Source organism: Cnephaeus nilssonii (assembly GCF_951640355.1).
Source record: "Cnephaeus nilssonii genome assembly, chromosome: 4".
Classification (NCBI taxonomy): domain Eukaryota; kingdom Metazoa; phylum Chordata; class Mammalia; order Chiroptera; family Vespertilionidae; genus Cnephaeus; species Cnephaeus nilssonii.
The window spans coordinates 3,317,206-3,344,769 of record NC_137075.1 but is presented as its reverse complement, the minus strand read 5'-3'; the positions used below and the strand labels follow the sequence as shown (position 1 = coordinate 3,344,769).

The 27,564-nt window shown below is 46.5% G+C and overlaps 1 protein-coding gene across 1 annotated transcript in view; it reads right to left on the bottom strand.

Moving 5' to 3' along the window:
• ARID3B (AT-rich interaction domain 3B) overlaps positions 1-25,275 on the bottom strand; it is an 82,636-nt gene extending 57,361 nt beyond the window's left edge. The window contains exons 1-2 of the mRNA XM_079768860.1: positions 25,169-25,275; positions 21,898-22,513 (exon numbers count right to left, since the gene is read on the bottom strand). Of these exons, the coding sequence (XP_079624986.1) occupies positions 21,898-22,434 (537 nt within the window). The 5' untranslated portion in view covers positions 22,435-22,513; positions 25,169-25,275. The remainder of the gene's footprint in view (positions 1-21,897; positions 22,514-25,168) is intronic.
• Between the last annotated feature and the right edge of the window lie 2,289 nt (positions 25,276-27,564).

Sequence of the window (27,564 nt, the reverse complement as noted above, 5' to 3'; positions counted from 1 at the left end):
CTTGATCCAACACAGATTTACAACCCATATCTATCAAATACATTCTTTCCAAGCACATATGGAGTTTAAAGAAATTGATCATACAAAGGATATTATCATAAATTTCAGAGTCCTCAAACTTAGTATAATGGTTAGAGCTTAAGATATCTTCTATACCAGGGGTCCTCAAACTTTTTAAACAGGAGGCCAGTTCACTGTCCCTCAGACCGTTGGAGGGCCGAACTATAGTTTAAAAAAAACTGAACAAATTCCTATGCACACTGCACATATCTTATTTTGAAGTAAAAAAACAAAACGGCAAAACACCCGCATGTGGCCTGCGGGCCGTAGTTTGAGGACGCCTGTTCTATACTAATAAAAGGGTAATATGCTAATTAGACCGGGAGACCTTCCGGATGTCCTTCTGGACAAAGCCATGGTGGCGGGGCCAAGGCAGAGGCAGTTAGGGGCGATCAGGCCAGCGGGGGCGGGGGGGGTGCAATTGGGGGTGAGAAGGCTGGCGGGGGGGGGGGGGGCGCGAGCAGGCTGGCAGGCAGAGTAGTTAGGGGTGATCAGGCAGGCAGGCAGGTGAGCAGTTAGGAGCTAGCAGTCCCAGATTGTAAGAGGGATGTTCCGGATTGGAGAGGGTGCAGACACTCAACACAGGAGCCGTGTTCTCGTCCTTGAGGCACTGGTTGTCAGCCCAGAGGTTGGACAGGCCCTTCAGCTCCTCTTCCAGGTCAGCGGCCTTGTGCTCCAGGGCCCTGCGCTCAAATCTCTCCAGCTCCAGGAGGGCTGGCCTCTCTGCAAAGCGCTCCTGCCTCTGCATGGCGCGCTCCAGCTCCACCGTGAGCTGCACCAGCCAGCAGCGTGGTCTCGGCCAGGGCCTCACAAAGTCTCTCATTCTCAACGCACAGCTCTGCGTAGAGCTTCCTGAAGCCTCCCTTGGGCTCTTCCCATCCGGGTTGGGGTTCTGGGTTGAGGGCCCACTGCCTCCGGGGGAAGGGCTGGATTCTGGGCTGATGTCTGCTGGCTTCACCTCCTCCCTCTCCAAAGGCCCTCTCCTCTCCTTGCCAACTCTGCGGTGCTCCCTGGACACCTGTGGTCCCTGTCCCTGCCCACCAGGCACCTCTACTCTCTGGGCAGGGCCATCAGGATTAACCCCAGAGACTTGGGGCTGCCAGGAAGGGTCCAGGCTTTGTGCAGACCGCTCTTGATCAGGATAGGAGAGTCCAATCAGAGGCAGGTTGGCAGGGGGAAGGGGCTATGAGGTGCTCAATGCACCGCATAGTGACCAGTCGTTTTGTCATCTGGTCATCATGAACACTGGCTTTTTATATATAGATAGACAATAAAAGTGTAATATGCATATCAAACAAACGACAAAACAGCAGAACGACCATCCGGACGACCATGCTATGACATGCACTAGCGACAGGCCAGCCAAGGCAGGTGTGATGTGATTGGTCGGGGGTCCCACCATCGCCCTATGATCGTCCACAGAGGGAGGCCCAGGCCAGCCAAACGATTGCACCACATGCCTGTTGCCCGCAGAGAGAGCCAACCAGTAGCGGGGGAGGTAGAGGGCAGCGCCACACAGATGGCAAGCAGTGGCAGCAGCGGGGGCAGGGCCAGCTGCCGGCAGCTGGGGCAAGGAAAGCCGTCTTGATCGCTGCCCAGGCCTAGGGACCCTACCCGAGGGGTCCCGGACTGCAAGAGGATGCAGGCCAGGCTGAGGGGCACCCTTCTCCACCCTGTGCACAAATTTTGTGTACTGGGCCTCTAGTAAAAGTATAATCCTATCTAATAAAGAGGGAATATGCAAATTGACCATCACACACTGTAACAAAGATGGTGCGTCAACAGCGGAGGCAGGGGTTCTATAACACAAGATGGCTGCACCCACAGCAGAGGTGGGGATCCCGTAACACAAGATGGCTGTGCCCACAGTGGAGGCCAAGTTTCCGTAACGAGCCTTAACAAGCAATCAGCAGGGACCTGAAGCTGCATGGTGCGGGCCAGGGCAGGGGACCAGAGGCTGTGTCCCCCACCTGGTGGGGCTTGACAGGGGACCTCAGGCCACGCCCCCCCCATCTGGTGGGGCTTGACTGGGGTGGGGCTGGCCAGGTCTGGGATCTTGCACGATTTCGAGGCACAAGCCGGTGGGCGGGGCCTTGACTCTGGGTCCCATGACGCGACCCAGACTCTGACAGGAGGGAGATTTTCATATACATTTTACTAATTTTCTTTCATCTCTGACACTTATATTATAGAGAAAGGGCAAATGGCAATATTAAAATATTTCCTCTAATTAATTCCCTTTTAATGTGCATGAATTTCGTGCACCAGGTCACTAGTGTTCAATAACAGCATACAAACTGATCTACCCTAAAGGTAAAGACAGTGCCTCTGAAGAAGTAATTTTTTTACTTTTCAATTAAAGTTGACACACATTATTAGTCTCAGGTGTACACTCCAGAGACTAGACATTATATAATTTACCATCCCGATAAGTCTAGTACCCCTCTGACACCATACATAGCTATTAGAATATTACTGACTATACTAGAGGCCCAGTGCACGAAATTCGTGCACGGGGGGGGGAGGGCGGCGGGTGGTGACCCTCAGCCCAGCCTGCACCCTCTCCAATCTGGGACCCCCTCGGGGGATGTCCGACTGGCCTCGTTTAGGCTCGATCCCACGGGCAGTTGGACATCCCTCTCACAATCCAGGACTGCTGGCTCCCAACTGCTCGCTTGCCTGCCTGATTGCCCCTAACTGCTTCTGCCTGCCTGCCTGATCACCCCCTAACCACTCCCCTGCCAACCTGATCGACGCCTAACTGCTCCCCTGCTGGCCCGATCGCCCCCAACTGCCCTCTCTTGCCAGCCTGGTCGCCCCCAACTGCCCTCCCCTGCATATTCACTATTTATTAGATAGGGTTTTTTCCTTAACATATTAGACAGCCCTAACCAGTTTGGCTCAGTGGATGGAGTATCAGCCTGCAGACTCAAGGGCCCCAGGTTCGATTATGGCCAAGGGCATGTACCTTGGTTGCGGGCACATACCCAGTGGGGAGTGTGCAGGAGGCAGCTGATCGATGTCTCTCTCTCATCGATGTTTCTAGCTCTCTATCCCTCTCCCTACCTCTCTGTAAAAAACCAATAAAATATATTTTAAAAAAAACATATTGGACAGTGTACCTGCTGTGGTCTTGACAAACCAGTAAAAATGTAAACCCAAACTAAAAGTGTCATAAAATAAACTCCTTAAAGAGGAATTTCATGAGGCCTTTGGAAAGTGATATCATGTGGTTGTTTCGTCCTTTTTTCCTTCTCTTTCTTTTTCTTGATGTTTCATCTTTTGTCCTTTCTTTCTTTTCTCCTTTTATTCCTTTTTTGTCCTTTCTCTTAACTTTTCCGTTGGTAGAATGGTCAGTACTTGAATGTCTCGGTTCCAGAAGACGAAGAAGAGGGAAACACACCGTCATCTGAAGAAAAAGATGATCTCTGTTGGGATTGGTGGTTTCTGGTTTTGCTCTTTTCCCCGTTTGTCATTTCTGCCAGCCCCGGCATCTTCAGGACTTGTGCGTGGGCACTTCTTATTCATGTCTACAAAACCTCCCTGCCTTGGTGAAAACTGTAAGGGAAAAGGCCTTCCAGGGTGGGCTCAAGCCCTGCCCAAGGTGCTGAGGAACCAGGGCAGGAGCATCCGCCACCACCACTGCAGAGCCCAACCTCCGGACCACGAGGTACTCTCCAGTAACGTAACTACAAATGAAGGCAGTTTGCCTTCAGAAATTAGTTGTAAGTTACTTCTGATGTGAAACCCTACCTCAGACATTTCCTTTGCGGTTTATAAAGATTTTAAACAAAACCCATTTACCTCCCTTAACCCGGTCAAAAGTTTCTACCCAATGGGAGAGGTTTGCTGGGCAGCGTCGCCCAGATACCCAACCCTACCCCTCTCCAATCACTCGGCTGGGGGCAAGGGAAGTTCCAATCATTCGCTCAAGTCGTGGGTGCTTCCGAGGCTGAGACCCTAAGACTGCCGGTGTGCTTGTGGAGGATCCGTGAGGAGTGAATTTGGTTTTGTTTTTTATAAAGTGTCAGGAGGGCCTCTGGGCAGCATTCTGCCAGGCCGCTCACGCTGCCCGCTCTCAGCGGCCACCCTCCCCGGGACTGGGGGACTCTGGCGGGGCTGAGGACTGGGCGCCGCCATTTTGTTGCGGAATGACGGTTAATTTGCATATTACTCTTTTATTAGATAGGATTCGCTTTGCTGTACTTTACATCCCCATGACTCTTCTGTAACTACCAATCTGTATTTCTTTCTCTTTTTTTTCTAAATCTATTTTATTGATTTTTTACAGAGAGGAAGGGAGAGGGAGAGAGTTAGAAACATCAATGAGGGAGAAATATCGATCAGCTGCCTCCTGAACACCCCCTACTGGGGATGTGCCCACAACCAAGGTACATGACCTTGACTGGAATCGAACCTGGGACCCTTGAGTCCGCAGGCTGACGCTCTATCCACTGAGCCAAACTGGTCAGGGCCCAATTTGTATTTCTTAATCCCTTTGCCTTTTCACTCATACCCCTAACCCCCTCCCATCTGGCAACCATCAAAATGTTCTCCCTATCTATGAGCCTGCTTCTTCAGTTATTTTGCTCTTTTAGATTCATTTGATAGATATGTATATTCATTGCCATTTTACTGTTCTATTTTCTTTTTTTAAGACTCACCAGAGGATATGTTTTTACAGATTTTAGAAAGGGGGGGAGGGAGGAAATGAGGGAGGGAGGGAGGGAGGGAGGGAGGGAGGGAGGGAGGGAGGGAGGGAGGGAGAGAGAGAGAGACATTGATGTATGAGAGAAACATTGATCAGATGCCTCCCATACACACCCCCACTGGGGATTGAACCTATAACCTAGTATATGCCTTGACCAGGAATTGAACCGGCAATCCTTTGGTGCATGAGACAATGTTCCCACCAACTAAGCCACACTGGTCAGGGTTTAGTTGAAGAGGGTGCATATTTTTTATCTTTCTTTTTTCTCCTTCTTAAAGAAGACACTTTAATATTTCATATAATGCTAGTTTGGTAATGATGAACTCTAGCTTTTTCTTATCTGTTCTTCAATTCTAAATAAAAGCTTTGCTGGATAGAGTAATTTTGGTTGTAGGTCCTTGTTTTTCATCATTTTGAATACTTCTTGCCAATTCCTTCTGGCCTGCAAAGCTCCCTTGTAGGTAACCAATTGCTTTTCTTTTGCTGTTTTTAAGATTCTCTTTGTGTTTTACCTTTTGCATTTTAACTATGATGTGTCTTGGTGTGGGTCTCTTTGGGTTCATCTTGTTTGGGACTCTTGGCACTTCCTGGACTTGTATGTCTATTTCCTTCACCAGGTTAGGGAAGTTTTCTATCATTATTTTTTCAAATAGGTTTTTAATATCTTGCTCTCTCTTCTTCCAGCAGTCCTATGATGCAAATGTTAGTATGCTTGAAGTTGTTCCATAGTTCCTGCCAGAAACCGATCATTGTCTCACTAATAGAAAGATGTGGACAGGAAGCCCGGAAGGCTGGTCAACAACCTTAATTGCTCTAACCACTAACTGTTTAGTTGAAACATTGTTAGCTGAAGCAGCCTCCACCTCTGTTTGTCTTATGTATTTTTGTTATTGGAATTTCCTGCCTAAAGGCTATGGGTGTATCCCATAGTCTCAATAAAAGGGACAGCAAGGCCAGAGCAGCGGGTATTCCTCCCACTAGAGATGGGCTCCCACCTGGCCCCTAATAGTCCCAAATTAATACTTTTCTAGTCTCTTTTCATTTGTGTGCGGCCTTCTCCAGAACCCGAACCCTGAACCATGCGGGACGTGAAAGGGGTTCCTACATCTGGCGCCTAATGCGGGACGTCTGGAGGAGATGATATTTTTCGCCTAGAGCGAAGGAAGGAAAAAATTACACTGAGAAAAGGTGTGGGAAATTCACCGCACGCAAAGCCCAAGGCCAGCTACAGAAACCGGATCTGTAAGTAGAGTTGGAACATTTTTTCAGCCAGGCTAATGGGGAAGAATTAGGTTATAAATATAAAGTAAACTTTATTATAGACTTTTGGTTTGCATGCTAAACCTTTTGCACTCAGATGTCGAGTGTGCCTCGACACGGTTAGCATCGGTAGCAGCTCTTTTTATACTCTTTGAATGTATCAATAATTTGAAATATAAAAAAATCCAAATAAATAAGTTTGTATGAAAAGAAACCAGTTTTTTATTCTACTGCCGCACTTTGTAAAATCTGGGGTATTTAAAAAATTAAATCCCGAGTAGAATAAAGGAATCGAGAAAAAAGCAAGCGAGTGCAAAGGGTTAAAGATTGTGATTTCTTGTTCAAATTAAACTCTTAGTTTGTATATGGAATTTAAAATCTGTAATAAGAAATGAAACTCCACTGCTGAAACTGCCTCTGGTGCGGAGAAATTCAAAGGTGGCAGGAGAGGGCAAGGCTATCCGCTCTCCCGCAATGAGATTACTTAAGGCCTTGTTTAAAAATTATAAAAGAACTCGCAGGGAAATGCAGATCTTGGCCAAATTGGGTGTTAGTTATTACTCTGGAAAGCGAAAAAGACAGAAAAAAATTTGAGATCTGTTTTTATCTTTTAAGCATGAAAAGAAATTCGACCAGATCTGTTGCTGAAACTTGCCCCGAAGTAAGCAGGATGTGGGGGAAGGGAGGGAGACACGTGGCGAGCCAATATGGAAGCCCACTCTCCCAGTAAGCTAATTTAAAATTTCCTTTCTCGCCATTAAAAAGTCTTAAAAATTTAGAAATGTGTCTGGAACTACTGTGCTCATGGGGAGAGAACCTAGCTGTAAGACAGAATGCACGCATGGTCCGATTTTGGACATTTAGATTGTCATCAGCTGGAATCTCTCTGCAAAAGCTATAGAAAATGAAAAACCTTGCCGAAACCGGTTTGGCTCAGTGGATAGAGCGTCGGCCTGCGGACTCAACGGTCCCAGGTTCGATTCCGGTCAAGGGCATGTACCTTGGTTGCGGGCACATCCCCAGTAGGGGGTGTGCAAGAGGCAGCTGATCGATGTTTCTCTCTCATTGATGTTTCTAACTCGCTATCCCTCTCTCTTCCTCTCTGTAAAAAATCAATAAAATATATTTAAAAAAAAGAAAAAAGAAAATGAAAAACCCAGAACGAAATTCAAGCCAATTCCACCAACAGGATTTGCATTTCCATAATAAAGAGTAGTTTTCAAAATGCTAATGAACCTTGTTAAAAAGTTAACTTTTAAGGCCTTCAAGAAAATAAGTAAATTTGTCTGTTATAGAATTTATCCAAAGTAAATGCCTTCAAATAATTGGATTTGAATCTCAAAAAGTTATTGAAATATAGATAAATAATGTATTAATTATAAAGATCTAAATAGCCCAGGTAACTGGCTCTGCCCTTTGTTAATGGAAGAAGGGGTAGACGCCCTTTCCCCAGCAGACAGGCAATCTAGTTTCCTGCCAGGAACCATCTTTGAAAAATGTGGTTGTGGTAATCATATGCCTAAAGTATAAGAACTTATTTTTGAAAAAATAAAATGTGTTTTCTCTGAAAATAACTAGGAATTCAAAATAAGTTGCTTATTGGTCTAATTTAAAAAAGGATTAATTCTGTGATTCCCAACTGAAAAATTTTTAATATAAAGACGAGTTTAAAATCTAATTGATATCTTAAAATAATTATAAAAAGTATGATAATATTTAAATCATATATAGATATTTGTTTGATGGTTTTTTCCCATGTTAAAATTTCAAGGTCTTAACAGAGATGATTCTTGGAAAGCTCCAAGGGCCTGGAGTAATGCAAGAAATTTATTCTCTCTTCTTAAAGGAAATCTTTTTAAAACAGATCTAATATACTTGAAATTGCATGGAAAGCCTTATCAAATAAAAATTAATAAATATATTTTAAATGTTATGAAGGTTTTGGCCTCTAAGAAGGGCAAAACGAAGTAACTAAATATTTCTTCCAGTTTGAAATAGAATTGCCATGGCCTAGAGCAAAGAATATCCTTACATGATATTATTCTACAATTTCATTATAATTTTTGATATTTTACAACAGCATATTGTACAATTATCCCAAACTTACAAACTAATTCTTTAAATGTTTGGCAGCAATTTTAAAAAGGACATGAAAGGAATTAAGGCACTGGGAAGGCACTTGAGCATTCTATATTGGCCTCTCTTTCCCTTTAGGCCAAGAGGGACCCTCCCACAGCTGTTGCCTGAGCTTTCTGTTCATACTGAGATTGAAGCCTCGTGGTGGCTGGTACCATAGATCTGTCTCTCGCCCAATGTTGTGAGCTGGGCCCTCCCTGGAGAAGAAACCTGGGTTCCCCAAGATATGTGATTGGTGCCAGGGCCCCGCCAGCAGGCGAGGGGATCCCAAGGCAGGTGCTGGGCGTGGAGACCACGGGGGCATAGGCTGGCAAGGAGACAGAACTGAACCTCACATCACCTTGCTTGGCCCTGGAGGATGGCTGGTTAGCCAGAGACTGGGTAAGATTCCTCAGGAAAGGAACAACCTAAGACAGGCACAGTCGCAGAGGGGCCATCAGGAGAGAACTTGGGGGTCAACAGAGGTGGGGCACAGACCCACACCCCCCCAACCTTACAGGGGCCTGAACCCCCCACCCCTTCTGAGTGAGGTCTCCTGCCCCCATGGCTGCTTCGCTTCCCACGCCCAGCTCAGACTGGGACCCAGGTAACAGACAGAGATTTGGCCCAGCTCAGATCGGGACGGACCCAGGCAACAGACAGAGACTTGGCCGACAGCAGCTGCCCTATATCTAAATCCAGCCTAGGACCAGGAATGCTCAGGGCCTATTCAAGGATGCAAATAATCCTTTCCACTAATATTTACAGGGTAAACTAAGATTGTTGTTAGAGTATTAAATTTGACAGTAAAATAGTAGTCAAGTTTTCAGATTAATTTAATTGGCTAATTGAAATAAGTGAATATTAAAGAAAATTTAATTGTACTGGACAAAAAGCTATTCCTAAAGTATTAACTAAAATTTCTACTGGTAGTTCATCTCATGGTAAAATTGCTTAACATGCAATGAACCTAAAGCAGTCATATTTTTGTGCAAAAAAAATTTAAATTTAAAGTTATCAAGACTGCATTATAAAAATTTCCAAAAGCCTCCATTAATTAAAAAAAAGGGGGGATAGTGGAAAAATATTATGTAAGGAAAAATGTCCTGTAAGTAAATTACATCTAGAAAAATTTTTTCTTTGAAAATTAATTTTCATTTGTAATGCTAACAGCGAGACACCCATGAAAAACACACATGATATCAAAATAAGCCAAAGGAAAATCGTTTGGGCAAAAATAAAAAGGATCCCAAGTAAAATTTATAGAAAAGATTCCTTTATTAATTTTTGTTCGAGAATATGTTTGTATATTTTCAGAAAACAACTCCAAGACCATGTGGACTCCTGCAACAGAGAGGAATTGACAGGAATGCTCCAGCCATGAAGACAAGAGGAGAAACAGTCCAAAGATGGAAGACGCTGACGATGCCTTGCCATACTAGCAGTCAGCAGCTGTGCGTCGCTACAGGTTGCCCAGGACCAAACCAGAGAGGGTTGGACCTGCATTGCCACCATTTGTCCACCATCAGGATACCAATGCTGACATGTACTCAAAAAACTGTTGGACACTGAAATTGGGACTCAAACATTTTTTGTTCTTATATGTTTATTTCTAGTTTGCAGATGCAAGATTTTTTAAGGAAAAGAAACCGGGAGATGCCGGAAACTGATCATTGTCTCACTAATAGAAAGATGTGGACAGGAAGCCCAGAAGGCTGGTCAACAACCTTAATTGCTCTAACCACTCACTGTTTAGTTGAAACATTGTTAGCTGAAGCAGCCTCCACCTCTGTCTTATGTATTTTTGTTATTGGAATTTCCTGCCTAAAAGCTATTATCCCATAGTCTCAATAAAAGGGACAGCAAGGCCAGAGCAGCGGGTAGTCCTCCCACTAGAGGTGGGCTCCCGCCTGGCCCCCAATATTCCCAAATTAATACTTTTCTAGTCTCTTTTCATTTGTGTGTGGCCTTCTCCAGAACCCAAACCCTGAACCAGAACCCTGAACCACGCGGGACGTGAAAGGGGTTCCTACAGTTCCTTACACCAGTTTCTTTTTCCTGCTCTGTTTGGGTGTTTTATGTTTCCTTATAATCCAAATTGCTGATCTGATTCTCGGCTTTATCTACTCTACTCTTGATTCCCTGTAAATTATTCTTCATTTCTGACTGGTTTTTATGATTTCCATGTCCTTTTTTATGCTGTTGAAGTTCTAAGTTCAAGTACTCTTCCTTTAAATTCATTGAACATCCCTATAACCAGTGTTTAGAACTCTGAATGTGGTAGATTGCTGATCTCCACTTTGTTTGGTTCTTTTCCTGAAGTTTTGTTCTGTTTTTTAATTTGGGGTGTGTTTCTTTTTTTCCTCATTTTGGCAACCTCCCTGTGTTTGTTTCTATGTATTAGATAGAGCTGCTATATTCCCTGAACTTGGCCTAATGTAATAGGTGTCCTGTAGGGTCCAATGGCACAGCCATCCCCAGGCCGAACTGCTGCAAGGACTGTCTGTGACCACTGACCATTATGGAAGATCAACTGTGCAGAGGCCCGCTCCACAGAGTAGGACTTACTTCAGAGTGGCTGTGGTACCCACTTAAGTCCACCCCTTGAGTGTGTCACGGTGAAGGTGGTCAAGCAGTGTTTTGACATGGTCTGAAGCTGTCCACTGGGTGCACTGGCTGGCTCTGGGATCCTCCAGGAGTTGCATTCCAAGGTTATCCACTGCCTGTATTCTGCCCAGGGCCACCAGGCTTGCGCTACAAAGTGATGTCACTGTGCTGGGCTTGGGGGTGCCCAGGAGAGGCCAAGCCGCAAACTGTGGCTGGCTGCTGCTAGTGCTGGGCCCGGGACACTTACTTAGTGAGAGGTACAGGGCACAGTGTGGCTAGATGCTACTCGTTTGAGAGATTTTAGGAAAGTGTTAAGTGCAAGCCAAGATGGGTAACTCATATGGAAAAAGCAGTGGAAACCACTTGAGTGGGCCCACAAATTTGGTGGGGCAGGGTCTCAGGGATTTACCAGGGCAAACAGTGATAGCCAGGTTGAGGAGACTCAGATACGGTCCTGCCTACCACCTCTATGGGGAAGGACTCATCAAAGAAACAATGGCCTCTGCCACTGCTTTTGTCTGAGAGAAAGCTGCCTCCCCCCAGCTCTCATCCTGATGCCAAACACTTCAGTTCCTCCCCATATGTCCCTGGTGCCTTTTGAGCTGCTATCCCAGCACTGGAGTTCAGAAAGAGTGAGTCAGAGTAAGTCCATGTGCAGACCCTTTAAGAGGAACATTTGCCCTGGCTGGTATGGCTCAGTTGGTTGGAGTACTTTCCTGTACACCAAAAGGTGGTGAGTTCAATCCCCAGTCGGGGCAAGTATGGAAAGGAACCAATCAATGTTTCTCTCTCTTTCTCCCTTCCTCTCTCTAAAACCAATTTTTAAAAAAATTAAAGGGACTGTCTGGGACTCCAGCAGCCCTCTGTCTCACTTAGCTTTAATTCCCACTGGCTTTTACAGCCAGAAGTTATGGGGACTTCTCTTCCCAGCACTGGGACCCTGGGCTTGGGACCTGGTGTGGGGCTGGGACCTTTGCTCCTCAGGGGTACCCCTTTAGCCAAGATATACCTCCCAATTTTTATCCACCACACATGGGTGTGAAACCAGCCCATTTCTTGCATTTCCGCCCCTCCTACCAGTCTCGATGTGGCTTCTTCTTTAAATCCCTTGTTGTAGGACTTCTATTCAGCTAGATTTCACACAGTTCTGAATGATGGTTGTTCTATAGTTTATCTGTAATTTGACATGGTTGTGGGAGGATGCCAGTACTGCATGTACATATCTGGCTATCTTGACAAGAAGTGAGGAAGTGATGTTAAAGTGAGAACTAAGGACTGGGTAAGAGGCTGGAGGAATGTTCTAGGCAGAAGGAGTAGCATATACAAAGGCCAGGGTACTTGGAGCACAGTGATATGTTTGGACATTGACAAAAATAAGGCTGGAGAAGCAGGCAGGGATCAGATTATGCAGATTTGGGGCCTTTACAATTAGAAGGGAGAGGGAAGACAAACTAGTTGATATCTATAGCAGTAGGTAGATAGCTTGGATTAGGTAGGTGACAGCGGGGACAAAAAAGTGGCAGGATTTTAGATATTTAGATGGAACAATTGATAAGACTTGGTGATGGATTGAACATCACCAGATGGAATAACACAGTAAGAAGTATGAAAGATAGTAAATGCTAAGTTTTCTGATATGAATGACCAACTCAATAGAAATGTATTTGCAGAGAAGAAAAATAAAGGAGGAAATAATTGTGGGGGAGTAAGTTGGAAACCAAGTGTTCAATTTTATACATGTTAAACTTGAGATGCCAATAAAACATCTAAGTGGAATGTCAAGAAAACAGGTGGGGCCTGGCCAGTGGGGCTCAGTGGTTGATCGTCGACCTATGAACCAGCAGGTCACAGTTTGATTCCTGGTCAGGACACATGCCTAGGTTGCAGGCTCAATTCCCAGTAGAGGACATGCAGGAGGCAGCCGATCAATGATTCTCTCTCATCACTGATGTTTCTAGCTCTCTCTTTCTCCCTTCCTCTCTGATATCTATAAAAATATTTTTTAAATCCTACCTTATAATAGAGAAACATGCAAATTGACCGCACCTCCGCTACGCCCACGATTGGGCCGGCGGGAGGCTGGGGGCGGGACTCCGGGTGGCCTATCCGGCCGTTGAGAAGATCGAGATGGCGGCGCCCAGTCCTCTTAGTTCGGCGGTCCCTGGGGAGATCGCTGCCCCGGGGAGGCAAGACCTGGCTGCCCAGACACTCAAGAGGGTATGGAGAAGATCGGCAACCTGGGGGGGCGTGGCTGGGCCCATCCCACTGCTCCCGGGGGTCCCGGGGCGATCGGCCGCCTGGGGGGGGGGTGTGGCCTGGCCCTTCCCACCCCTCCCGGGGGTCCCGGGGCGATGGGCAGCCTGGGGGGCATGGCCGGGCCCTTCCCGCCCCTCCTGGGGGTACCGCAGGCGATCGGCCGCCTGGGGGGGGGGGCGTGGCCGGGCCCTTCCCGTCCCTCCCGGGGGTCCCGGGCGCGATCGGCAACCTGGTGGGGCATGGCTGGGCCCATCCAGCCTCTCAGGGGGGGTCCCTGGGGAGATCGGCAACCTAGAGGGCGTGGCCAGGATATCTGCAACCCGGGTGGTGTAGCCAGCCCATCCAGCCTCTCCCAGGGGTCCCTGGGGAGATCGGCACCCCGGGGAGGTGAGGCGGGACTCGCCAAGCCGCTCCCAGGGTCCCTGGGAACATTGCAGGCCATGTGGTTGCTGAGACCCAGACCAGGCCTCTGGCCACAGATTCATAGCTTTGCGGAGACCTAGGGCAGGGATCTGTCTCATCTGCAGAGAGACAGAGGTTCTGCAGTGCCCCCAAGACGTGGGTGGGCCCAGCCAGGGATCAAGGGGAATGGAAGGACTCCTGGCAGAGGGCCAGGACCCTCACCCCTGAGGCGGGGGTTGAGGGATGGTGCCACCTCAGTGGAGGGGTGCTGCACTGCAGGGTACTGGACTGACTGATGTGATTCAGAGAAGCTCCCAGTGCTAACGGGCCTCGCTCAGGCGGCCTACACACTTCAGAGGCAGTGACTCCTGCTCCTGCCTTGACCCAAAAGCAAGCTCGCTACACCCTGCCCCATAGCAGAGCATGCCTAGGCAGTGAGTGGGAAGCCTTCCACCTGCTTCGGAGAAGGGGGGGCAGTAAAGAATCGGGGGAGAGGAAAGAATGTGGAGCATCCGCAATGAAGAGGTGCTTGAGAAAGAGGCTCGGAAGCCTGACTGGAAGGTTTGTTCTGTTTGCTGGGCCGCTGCCCCTTAGGAAGCGCAAAGAGCATGGCTCTGAGGGCTTCCTGTGTGCTGAGTCAAGTTCCACAGCCAACTGGAATTGGCCTCAGTTTCCTGGTCTGTAAAATGGATTAAGCGTGTCCCAGTGCCTTCACTGAGTTTTGATGGCCAATTGAGATACTATATAAAGAAAATGAGGGAAGAAGTGAGAAAGAAAAGGAAGGACAAGCAACACAAAAGAAAGACTGAAAGGAACCTGTAAACCCATTGTCACTTAAATAGGGAATATAGTCAATAGTGTTGTAATGATGGTATGATGCCAGGTGGGTACTAGAAATATCGGGGAACACTTTGTAAAGTATATGATTGTCTAACCACTATTCTGTAACTAATATAAAACCTGAAACCAATACAAAATAATGTTGAATGTAAAGAAATGAAAATTGGAGTGAAATTTTTATAAATTTCAAAGTTTAAATAAAAGCTGTAAAGGAAGGAAGGGGAGAATAAAAAGTGTTTTTCATTTTGCCACTTCATTAAAAAGACAGTTGTCTTTATATGGTGCTTTTATACTTTTCTAAGTCATTATCTCATTTTAATTTCCGGGCAACTTAAAGACAAGATAAGTATTCCCTCCACTATTCAAAGAAAGGAAATCTTGGTGTCTGGTCCTAATGATTCAATCGTCAAGCCCTTATTGTAAAGCACGGTTAGTAAAATTTTCTGTGCAGGGTCATATCTATACTAATAAAAGCCTTGGGGGTGATCAGGCCAGCAGGGGAGAGTATTTGGGGGCAATCAGGCCCGCAGAGGAGCAGTTAGGGGGCAATCAGGCCAGCAAGGGAGCAGTTAGGGGGCAATCAGGCAGGTAGGTGAGCGGTTAGGAGCCAGCGGTCCCGGATTGTGAGAGGGATGTCCAACTGCAGGTTAAACCTGCAATTGGACATCCCCCGAGGGGTCCCATATTAGAGAGGGTGCAAGCTGGGCTGAGGGACACCCTCCCCAGTGCACGAATTTCGTGCACCGGGCCTCTAGTAAATAAATAAAATAGGTGGGAATATATACATTGGAACATGGGCTCAAACAATATGTACAGGAGTCAAAGGCTTGCAGACCAGTATTTAAAGCCATGCAAGTGAAAGAAATTGCCCAGGGGGAACATAAAAAGAAGGGAGTTTAAGACTGAGCCCTGGGGAACTTGGAGTTCTAGGTCAGATGAAAAACAAAGAGATAAGGAAAATAAGCTAACAGAGGGGCTCTAGAAAGCATAAGGGAATGTTTTAAGGATAGGGGTTGACTGTATCTGATAATGCTGAGAGATCAAATGAAGTGAGGGCAGGCTGGGCTTACCAACATGGTGGTCACTGGGCAGCCTTTCGAAGAGTAACTTCAGGGACATGGGAGAGTCCAGACGGAAGAATGTTGAGGAGTGAGTAGGAGGTGATAAAGTGAAGGTAAGGAGTGCAAGCAATTCCTCTGAGCAGTTTTGTTGTGAGGAATTGGTAGACAGTTAGGGCTACAGAACAAGCTGGAAGGAAAAGATTTTTAAGTGACCTCTCATTTCCTTAGAACCGTGGTAGGCAATCTGTGGCTCGTGAGCCACATGCGGCTCTTTGGCCCCTTGAGTGTGGCTCTTCCACAAAATACCACGGCCTGGGCGAGTCTCTTTTGAAGAAGTGGCGTTAGAAGAAGTTTAAGTTTAAAAAATTTGGCTCTCAAAAGAAATTTCAATTGTTGTACTGTTGATATTTGGCTCTGTTGACTAATGAGTTTGCCGACCACTGCCTTAGAACAATCAAATCAGGCAGATTTATTAAGGAGTTGTTTTGTGTTTTTCTTAATTTGGGAAATAGTAGAACATTTGTGAATGTGGAAAGGGCTTCAGAAGAGAGTTAGTCCAAAGAGTCAGGGAAATGGAGGGTCACTAGTAGAGCAAGTCCCTAAAAATTAAGAAAGCATGAGATTTGGGACACGGGTGCAAGAATTAGGACCCAAATCACTGATCTTGTATTTATAAGACTTTAATATAAATAAAGTTTACCTCTACCTAAAAAAGAAATATGCACACATCCTATTTTAATATTGAAGAAGCAGCTACAAAAGTGCAATGGATTCAGCTCACACAATCCTAAAATGTTTCAGAGAACTCTAGAATACTAGAATTTGATCACAGCTCTAGAAAAAAGAAGTTGTTTTAGAGTAGTGTCTAGGATTTATGGAGCATCTAATCTACAAAGGTAATAAAGACTGAAAAGTTATAGCTCTAAAAAGTATTCAGATGCTAATGACAATTCAACCTAACTTTTGTATGATAGCATTCATTTTAAGAAGATCTTTCACACTCCTATTCATTCTCTCTCTCTCTCTCTCTCTCTCTCTCTCTCTCTCTCTCTCTCTCTCTTTTGTTAATCCTCACCCGAGGATATTTTTCCATTGATATTTTAGAGAGTGGAAGGGAGGGGGAGAGACTGAGAGAGAGTAACATCAATGTGAGAGAGACACATCCATTGGTTACGTCCCACACTCATCCCAACCAGGGCTGGGGAATCAAGCCTGCATCCAAGGTACGTGCCCTTGACCAAAATCGAACCCACAACCCTTCAGTCCATAGCTGACATCTATCCACTGAGCCAAAGTGGCTAGGGCCACACTCATATTCTTCTTCCACCTTTGGAATATCTTTATTTTTTAAACATAGGATCTAGAGCTTAATGAAAAAATACATGAAAATGTCTGATTCCAGATAATTTTGAACTCTTGGGGGAAAAGTCTAAATGGATCCAATACAGAAGAAATTTTAGAAAAATCTGAAATGACTCTGAGAGGGTACAGATAACTGGCTTGGGTATTAGCAAATATAAAGAGAAATTATAATTTGTGTTTATAGGAAGATGGCTTTTAGTTGCTTGCTATACCTTGGGAGGAAGGGAGATATAAAATAAATCAAAACAAATACACCACATCTGTGTAATATCTTTAAAATCAATCCCTGATGATGGTGGGAGAGGATTACCATTCTTTGGGACATTTTGGACCAGATAATTCTTTGTTGTGGGAGACTTTCCTGTGTATTGTAGGCTGCTTAATACTATCCCTGATCTCTAGCCACCATTGGCCAGTGGCACATCCCCCAATCCCAACCTCATCCCAGTAATGATAACCAAACATATTCCTGACATTGCCAAACAACCCCTGGAGTCAGGAAGAGGTGGGGAATCGCCTTCAATTGAAAACCGTTGACCTAGATGGATTCACTGTGATTCTAGATGCTAGGGCAGGCAAGAAAATCCTACAAAGAAATTGGGGAAAGCTTTGACCTTACTTTTTTCCAGGCAATAGTTGGCACAATCTTTACAAAAAGCATCTAATGTTCCAAAGACATGCATTGCAGTATGCACCAAGAAAAGCAGGTTGAACCCAAGAGAACACACCTTACTACTTAGAGGAACTCTTTGTAACAGGTTCTGGAGACCAAGCAGTCAGTCATCCTTTTTTCACTCTACACTCAGTACCTGAAGTGACTGCCAAAAGTATGCAGAAAATCAGACCCATGCACTCTGGCTCCCACATGCCTATCAAGCCATCACTCATGTTTCTATTCTATGGGAGTGTGTGCTCCCTCTGGAAACCTGGCTCCACTAATGGGCTTAAGACAGACAAAGCCTGTACTACCCTCTTTTCAGGAGGACAGAAAACCAACGCTAAGAAGGCCAGGAATACCCCCCTCCTCCCCCACAGTCAGCTGAATGCTGACAGGGCTCTTCTGATCTCCCTTGAGAGAAGAGCCACTCAGCTCTTTGTCTCTTGACTTGTTTTACAATTATTTCCTCTGCCCACTGAAATCTGATTGGCTTTAGCACCCTGTGCTCAGTGGCATTATTCATCTTGCCATCACTGGTGCCAGAGAATCCTACACTCTTTCTAAGGATCCAGGCTTGAGAACCAATTATTTTCTAAACGTTTTTTCAAAGAGAATTCATTAAATTATTTTGACTTCACATGTTCTAAAAAAAGATTTCATTGATGTTTCTCTCTCTCCTTTCCTCTCTCTCTCTCTCTAAAATCAATAAAAGCATATTAAAAAATAAAAAATTAATTTAAAAATTGAAGTATCTGTAGCATAGCCCAGATTGAGCAGCTGGGCTTCAAGAAAGAGTGAAATTGTTGCAACCCAAAACCCAACCCCTCTTGAGGTTCCCACACTGCCTCTGCTAGACCATGCCTTAGTCCATGAAGCACAGGCCTGGCCCAGAGAAGCCTCTCTAGAAGTTTGTTGTGTATAAAAGAACAAAATGAACACTGCAGCACATCAACAATAAGATCATTTGTGTCAATCTTTGTAATAATCACTGGAGCAAGAGATCCTTTATTTCTGTTCTCTACTAAGTAACTGCTTAAAAAACAAAAGACTTTGAACACTTAAAAAACAACAACTAGTCTCATGGATCCTAATGGTTTTCAAAGGCTCTCCCAATATTATCTTTTTAGCCCCTCTTTCAAAGCACAACTTAAAAAAGGTTTTTAAATCCCCACATTGTTTACTGCTTCAAAAACAGGATCAGAAAAAGGAGGGCACAGACCAACTTGATTTGGTAAAACTAAATTCAGAAGGAAAAAAAGGTACACGTTTAAGGTTTTAAGTCACTGTTACCCAATTCCTAATCTCCAAATCCAGGGGGAAGGTAAATTCAGGGGGCCGAGATTAGGCCTCGGCTAAGCTGGCATTTATAACACATTTTGGCAGTGCTCTACCAGGCAGTCTATAATTAGTGAGTCTGCATCAGAGACTTAAAATGAACTCAGAGTTTCAGGAGCCAACAGCCAGTCCCTCTGAGCACTGAGCTGTGAGCCATGGGGCTACTGCTGTCTAGAAAACAGCGCCGGGTGTCTGCCATTGATGCACACGTGTGCACGCACACGCCAGTTCTGAAGAGTCTCTTTTTCTCAAAGCTCTCATGGCTTGACCTCAACACCTGCTGCACTTCCTGAAGACAGACAGGCTCTGGAGCTCCACTTGTTCCTCGCACGCGGCTGCACTTTCTAAGAACAACTGCACACGCAAAGGCTGGCCAGCTGCCAAGCAGGGCAGCCCAGCTGCTCTGGCCTGAACTTTCCCAGTGCTGTCAGGGCAGGACACCACTGTGAGCTGACTCATCGGCCAGCATGGAACCCTGCCAACCACCCGGCAGCGGGGGCTGCCGGCAGCTCACAGATGTTTTGCTAAACCCGAGCAGTCAGCTGGGAGGCAGGTCTGGGCGAGCGGCCAGGTTGCTGCTGTCGCGGAAGCTGGGCTTTTCTGATCCCTGTCCTACCTCTGCCAGCGCCTCCCTGGAGATCTGAGGGAAACCTCTGTGTCAGCATCTTCCCTCAGAGCGGGTCTGCACAGCATCAGCAGAGGGGGCACTGACTGCATTGGAGAGCACCTGGAACCCAGGCTGGTGTTCAGTATTTAGAGCGTTGGCCTGCTGACAAAAGGGTTTGACTTCCAGTTAAGGGCACGTACTTCAGTTGCAGGCTCGATCCCTGGCCCCAGTAGCGGTGCCAATGGGAGGCAACCAATCAATGAGTCTCTCTCACACTGATGTTTCTCTTCCCCCCTTCCACTCTCTAAAAACAATCAATGGGGAAATATCCTCTGGTGAGGATTTAAAAAAAAACAAGAGCCCAGGAGCACTACTCCCACCCACATGCCAGCTCAGACGACACAGCAGGCCTGGAGAAGTCCTTCGCTTGAAAGACCGTTCAGTACGACTCTCCGGCAGCCCATTCCAGGCTCCCTACAGACAGTATCAGAATAACACATGAAAATTCAAGACTGTAAAACATGACAGTGTGCTGTCATAAGTCAGGAAAGAGAAGAGAGAAAGGCCAGAAACCTTTTATTTTATTAATATTTTTTTGTTCTCTCTCTCATTTTACATTTCTTTTCAGTTAACAAAGAAGGTGCCATCTCTCATGCGTCAGACCTGTCAGGATGTGCTAAGGTTCCCTGGTACCCTCTGCACTCTCTTCTGCTTGAGTTCAGTCACCCTTTCACAATGTGGCACTCTTTACCAGAGTTCAGCATTGGATCACACAAGAGAAAAGGTATGTCAAAGGAGAATGAAAACATGGAGCCATAAAATGCCTTTACTCCCCTTCTAAATATTTTTTTTCTTCTGTTGGCAAGTAAATTCACAAAATATTTAAATATCTCTGTTAGCAAGTAAGTTTGATAACTTCTGTAAATTTTTCATAAGGGTGTATGATTGCCATTTCACAACCAGTGATTATAATAAAATTTCCCTTTTAAGCCACTAAAAAATTAAAAAATCTGTGAGAAGACACAGGTTCTGAGAGATGTAGAGTACTAGCCAGTGTGGCTCCGGGGTGGAGCGTCGACCTATGAACCAGGAGGTCATGGTTCAATTCCCAGTCAGGGCACATGCTTGGGTTGCGGGCTCAACGCAGGAGGCAATCAATCAATGATTCTCTCTCATCATTGATGTTTCTATCTCTCTCTTTCTCTCTGAAATCAATAAAAATATATATTTTTTTGAAATCAATAAAAGTATTTTTTTTAAAAATGATCACAGGGTAATAAATGGAAGAGATGGGAGTTGAACCCCACTTTGTTGGCTGTGGAAATCTTCTGCCACCACCACTATTATAAACTCAGATAACTGCACAGGTTCCTTTATACAAAGAGGCTGATTTTTCAGGTTCCAAAGCATTTTTCTTATGTGACTTCTGTTGCACATGGAAATGCACAGCTTTTCAAAACTGATTTCTGAACAGCACCATTGGACCAGATGAAGAGTATGTGCTTATGGGGAATATGCAGATATTACTAGCTTTATCATGAGCTCCCTGCCTAAGCACCAGTAAGTCACTTTACCTGGAACAACTTAACTTTGCTCCCGTTCTCCCATTCTTTGGGAGAGGAAAAACTGCTTTGAAGGTCAGAAAGAAAAGAGGAACTAGAATCAAAGGCTTGGTTGAGAACAGATTCCACAGGCTCCACCTCCAGATATAATTCATTAGGACCCTGCAATCTATATATTTTAAAAAAAAATATTTTTACTGATATCAGAGAGGAAAGGAGAGGGAGAGAAAGATAGAAACATCAATGATGAGAGAGAATCATTGACTGGCTGCCTCCTGCACGCCCCACACTGGGGATCAAGCTCGCAACCTGAGAGGGTGCCCTTGACCAGAATTGAACCCGGGACCCTTGAGCCTGCAGGTCAACACTCTATCCACTGAGCTAAACCGGCTAGGGCTATATATTTTTTAAAGCTCCCAAGATGATACTAATGCTCAGCTACGTTTAAAAATCACCAGCTAGCCTTGGCTAAAATGGGAATTTTGATGTCTGCCCTTTCCTGTGAAATGAAATCTTGTCTACAAGGCTCTTTATTAGAAAACATACACAATGCAAGTTCTTCTTATCAGCTACATTTAGCGGCAAAACAACAAAACTGTCCTTAAAGAGCATGATCCCCCCCCAAAAAAACAAAACAAAACACACACATACACAAAAGAGCATGATCCTGGGTTAGCCTGGAGCTAAGAAACTGTCTTAGGCAAGATTGTTCTTTTACATTATTACTAGAAAAACTGTAATTAGAGTTATGCATCTCATTTTTAGATATCCCTCTTAAGTGTTGCAACCTTATCCTTCCTTTAAAAAAAAAAAAGATTCTATTGATATTCTTTTACTTCAAACTTGGAACAATCTATATGAGCAGTAACTTACACATTTCTTTGCTTTAATCAAGAACACAAGTATGACGAAAAAATTGAAAGTCAGATCATGCCTAGGCTACTGGTCACGGAAGCAGGGTAAGAAGGCATAGACTGGCACAGACCCTGGCCCTGAGAGTCCAGTACCCCTCTGACTAGCCTTTAGGAAGAACAAATGACCCCCACACCAGAAAGACTGACCTGCTTGAGAGGCTCATCCTGATTCCAGCCTGGCTGCCCAGCCGTGGAGACTGAAGGTGGGGCCTTGGCAGCATCTTTGGCATGGTCTTCTGGAGCTTGCTGTCCATGTGGTGGCAGCCCTGGTGCTGGAAGGAGACCAGATTTGGGTGCCACTCTGGGGTCTTGGCGAGCAACTTTCTGCCCATGGAAATATTTTGAAGCGGCCTGGGCCTCTTTCTCAGCCACCTCTACAATGTCATCATCCCCATCCTCATCTTCCAAGCCTCCCTCCTCTTCCTTAGGCTCTGAGTTTGCGTTGCTCCGTTCAAAAACTCGGGTCATTGCTGTGGCTGGAGGAACTCTGGCTAAGGGACCCAGGGAAGGGCTGCCAGAAGGCCGCCCAGGTGTGGCAGAAAGGAGAGTCTGTGTGACCAGCTTCTGGGCAAATAAGAACTGGGCTTCTCTTATCTGCTGTCCCTGCTTCTCTCTGGCATCCATCCCCAGAGGGGCTAGGTTTGGTGGCTGCTGCTGCGGTGGCTGCTGCTGCAGCGGTTCCATCAGGGCCTCAAGTGCTTCACCCACCGACTGGCATGGCTCTGAACCTGGGCACAGCCCAGCAGGCACACTGGGTCTAAACCTTAAGTGATTAATAGAAACCACAAAGGAGGAGAAAAAAGGGGGGAAAAAAAACAACTATGTAAAACAGGTATAAAAGGCTTTCTTTTCTCCAGTAAAGGTTATGAGTTCTGAACACTAAACATATACTCCTAAACCTGAATTTTAAGATGAGTGAGTGGTGGGAGTTTCAGGGGTGGATGGGTAAGTAGGGAGGGTGTGAAGAAGAGGAACAGAATTTAAGAGGGGAATATGGGATGAATCTCAGTAGTGATGTACTGCAGGTTTAAAAAGAAGTAAATCCAGACAAAATCAAGTCTATAAACATCTGTGTTCTGATCTCTCTCCTTCAGCATTACAAAACATTAATCTGTTTATTACTGGAAAGGCAACTGGTTCGCACTGTACAAAGGTTGTGTTGACCACCCTGGCCGGTGTGCTCAGTGGTTAGAGCATCAGAATATGCACTCAAGGGTCTCAGATTCATTTGATCCCCAGCCCTGATTGGGGTGTGTACAGGAGGCAACCAATCTATGTGTTTCTCTCACATCAATGTTTCTTTCTCTATCTCTCCCTCCCCCCTTCCCTCTCTCCTTTCCACTCTCTCTACAAATCAATGGAAAAAATATCCTCAGGTGAAGATTAACAACAACAAAAAGGTTGTGTGTGTGAAAACCATAATAATAAAGGAAAAGAAGGGCTTGCTTACAAAAGAGAAAATACTGCTTATGTTCTCAGGCCCATTAGAGAAAGAAATTATCATCCAAGCTAGACACAGAGCTATCAGGCAGACAGAATGATTTCTTTCCATAGAAAAGAATTAGCAAACTGCTCTTGAATCTAAACTTTTCAAATTTTCCAAATCAAACTGCCAGCCTGTTGTACAAGTGGGCTAGGCCATGCCAACTGGACATTATAGCCTCAAAAAGTATCCAACTTCAACAACAAAAGAATGTATACCACCCCCCCACCCCACCCCACCCTAAAAGGAGGCAAGAACAAATGGGAGAATTCCTCTGGAGATTTTAAAGTTAATCAATTTAAAACAGATATCAATATTATATAAAGAAGTTAATAGTTCTTTTTAATAAACAGCCAAGTAAATGCTTCACATCCCCTTTCTTTCTGATTCACTTCTACTATATTCTGTGACGAATACAAAACGAAAAGGCTTTCATGTCAAAAGTATTCTGGGGGCTGGTTCATCGGCATTCTTCCCAATCAGTCTCCAAATCACACCCCTTTCACAGGCTCTCTTCCCCTCACTCCCCAGTCCCTTCTCTCCAAGTTCCTACCCCCAATAACAGTCACTTGAGTTGTTTCCTCGGCAAGGATCCATAACTGAATGGGGATTACTACACTGCCTGGGCAAAATTTAGGTGAACAGGGCTTGCAATATGGCGTACAATGTTATCATCACATGAAAGGAGAATGCACTGAACAAGTTGGGACTTGATATATGCATGGTTCCGTTGTTTTAGGATTGGGCGGAAAGGTTAAAAAAAACTAAATGCCTAGCATCTTCAAAAATTCATGGGGAAGTAATCACATCCCTAGCAATAAAACTGCTTGCATTTATAAATATTTTAATGGGTTAGAGAAAAAAAGGTCTAATTTTTAAAGCTAGGCAAAAAATAGAGAGAAAAGCCGACTTTTCTGTTTATCTTAGAAGCACTGCTTTTGCCTTTTGTATTCTGAGAGTCAAATTCCAACTTGCCTCCTACCACCTTTAGTTCTCTCTTAGCCCTTAGAAAGTGTGTTATGCCTGTAGCATCATTTCATTCTGCTTTAGCCCTCTTTATAGTGCAACAAAGCAGAAAAAGATTCACACCCACATTAAATCCAGTTAGCCAAGGTGTTCATTTAAAATAAAAACAATCTGCATCAAAGAAAATTAAACAAAAGAATAAAGGGAATAATTCGTTGACCATCTAAAATTTATTTATAATCGTCACAATCACGAGCAGGAGTTTTTTCAACCAAGTCCCGCCAGTCCCTGAACAAACTGCGTCTGGGGCACGGTCTTCCTGCCCGCGGTCCCCGGCAGAGGCGGCGCCCCTTGGGTGAGGATGAAAGGACCACTTCTACAACTCCACACCCCCCGAAGCCCACCGCTCCCGCCCCTCAGCCAGCGGGTGCAGAAACACCACCGACCACACTTAGAAACTTGTCTCCGATGCCGAAGCCACTTGGTCCTTTCGCGGCCCCTCCCCCATTTCCCCTCTAGTTCCCGGACCACCCGGAGCAACGGACCGTTCGCAGCTCGGAGCCCAGCCTCGCTCTGGACCCTTCCCTCTACCTTCGCCGCTGATCTCCCAGCCTCGGTCCCCTCCGGGCTCCATGCCTCCCCCCGTTACTCCCCCACCCGGCTCCTCACTGCCCCCGCCCAGCCCTACCCTTACTTCACCGAGCCTTCCAGCCAACCCGCCGGCTCCCCTCGGGCCGCCCAAGCCCACCTACCGCGCCTCCTCGGTCCCCGCGGGCCTCCGCTCGGCTCCTGCCTTCACCTCCAACCACCCCGGCGGGCGCTGGGCGCCTCCGGTCTCCCCCGGCGCTCACTTTTCCTGCCGCCCCGCGGCCCCGCTCCTCCGGCGGCGCCTCCAGTCCGCCCAGCACACCTGCCTCCCTTCCCTCAGTCCGTCCCACCTGCTACCGCCCCGGCTCCCGCGCGGCTCACCTGTGCCGGGCGCTCCGGGACCCGCAGCGGAGGAGGCGGCATCGGCCGTGGCCACGGCGCGGCGGCGGCGCCTCGGACTGGTCCGCCGCCAGGGCCACAGCCGGGGCGGGGCCCGCACCGGAAGCGGCGCCGCGGGGCCCGCCTGCCGGGCCCGGGCGGGGGGAAGGGCGGGGCCGCCGGGGCGGGGAAGCGGCCTAAGGAGAAGCCGCCAAAAAAGGGAGTGAGGGGGCGGAGTCGGGCGGAAGTGGCTTTTAAGGAAGGCTCCGCCCCCGAAGACGTGAGCGGAAGCGGGTCGGAGCTGGCGGCAGCTGCGGCCAATGGGAAAGCGCGGACCCGGGGCGAGCCTCGGGAGCACTTCCGCGGGAGTGGGAAGGAGCCGGGGTCCGCGTTTTCTCCGCGTTTTCTGGTTGTGGAGGCTGGTGAGGCGCGGGCGCCGGGCGGGAGGAAGGCGCCGGAAGGACAAGGAGCGCCGGTGCTTTCTGTGGCTCCGGTCCCCTCCGGTCCTCTGGGATTCCCGCTCTCAGATCCCCTCTCCTGCGCTCCACTCCTCCGGGCACCGAGCCCGGGCTGTCCGCTGCGGCAGCCCTGGGAGCCCCTCACAGGGATCGGTGCTCTCACTTCCCGGGTGCCAGAGGGCGGGGTTACGTGCCGAACACTGTCACCTCGTGAAAACGTTACTTCTCCGCCGCTGCTTCTCAGGACTCTCCACCCGCGTAACCGCCTCTGTGGAGAGCGTCTGCTCATTTGTGCACCCAGCCCCTCATTCTCTTCTGTCTCCACCTGGACAACTTCATAGTCTGTGCACAACCCATTTGACATCCGTGCGTCACCTCCAGCGGCTCAGATCAGCCTCCCAACCCAGTCCAACACCTGGACCTTATCGCCAGAAATGCTATTGCGTCAGGAATCAATCATTGGAACATCCCTCTGTCCAACCACAGCCTGATAGGCTTTCACCTTGATTGCTCAAGAACTTCACCAAAGCCCTGGCAGGAGTGGCTCAGTGGTTGGACGTGCCCCCTCCCTTTCCTCCGCCCCCCCCAACACACACACACACACACACACGGGTCCTGGGCTCGATTATCTGAACCGGTCATCTCCCCCCTCCCTCCCTCGCTCCCTCCCTTCCATTCTCTCTAAAAATCCAAGGAAAAGAATATATCCTCAGGGGAGGATTAACAAGAAAAAGAAGTTCACCATAACTGGTTTCTTTTTTCACTTTATCAGGACAGCCAATCTGTTGAAAGCCTGTACTTAAGCTTCACTCTTCACTTCCCTCCTTATCCATCTTAGATTCAATGCTACAGCATTACAATCCTGCTCTTATTTACCCTTAAGCCTGCCCAACACTCCTTTTTCCCCCAACTAAGTCCTCTACCCTGGATGTACTAAAATGCTTCTCCATGCCTGTGCCTTATCATAGAAAACTGTCCTGCTGAACAGACTGGCATCACTAAGTTAATAATTTCAACCTTAAATGGACTGTGAACAGTGCCTGGAAATTTCATTATATTTTTCTAGTTAACTTGCTCTCCACTATCTCTGCAGATCTCTAACCCAACACTTACTGTACCCCTTCCTCTGATTATCTTACTGTACACATAAGTAACAGAAAATGTAGAATGCCCTAAAATCTAGAAATCTACATGTATTCCCATCCTGTCCTTTCTTCCTATAGTTTATTCACTAAAAAAAGTTCACTGAACTCCCACTATATACCAGGCAAGGCATTCATGTAGGTGCTTGTTAAGTATTGAACAAAAAAGTTCCTTGTCCTAAAGTATAGGAAGACAGAGAAACAAATATATATCTGCTATGAAGGGATATGTGCTAAGAATAAGAACAAAGCATGGTAAAGTTTGACAGTGGTGTCAGGTAGCTGGTATTTTAAATGTTTGAGAAGAACTCATTGGTAAGGGAATTTAAGCAGAAACTAGAATTGACTTGATGGGAGTGAGCCATGTGGACAGCTAGGGAAAGAGTGTTCCAGACAGAGGTGACAGAAAATTCAAATGACCTGAGGCAGGAATATGCTTGACATGCTATAGGAATAGCAAGGAGACCACTATAATTGATAGAGAGTGACGGGGAGAGTGGTAGGAGATGAAATCAGAGAGGTAGCCAGGGGCCCAATCATCTTGTAGGCCATGATGATGTCTTTGGATTGTTACTACTGAACTCACTTGAGAGTTTTAGCATAAGAGTAACTTGATCAGACTTAAGTCTCTGAAAGGATAATTCTATTGTGTGGAGAATAGACTGTGAAGGGGTGGGGGGTGGCGGGGGAAGCGTGGAAGCACTAGTCTTGACAGAAGATGATGGTAGCCTGAACTAAATGACAGCAGTGGGGTGGTAAGAAGAGTCTAGGTGTGTTTTGAAAATAAAGCCATCAGGAT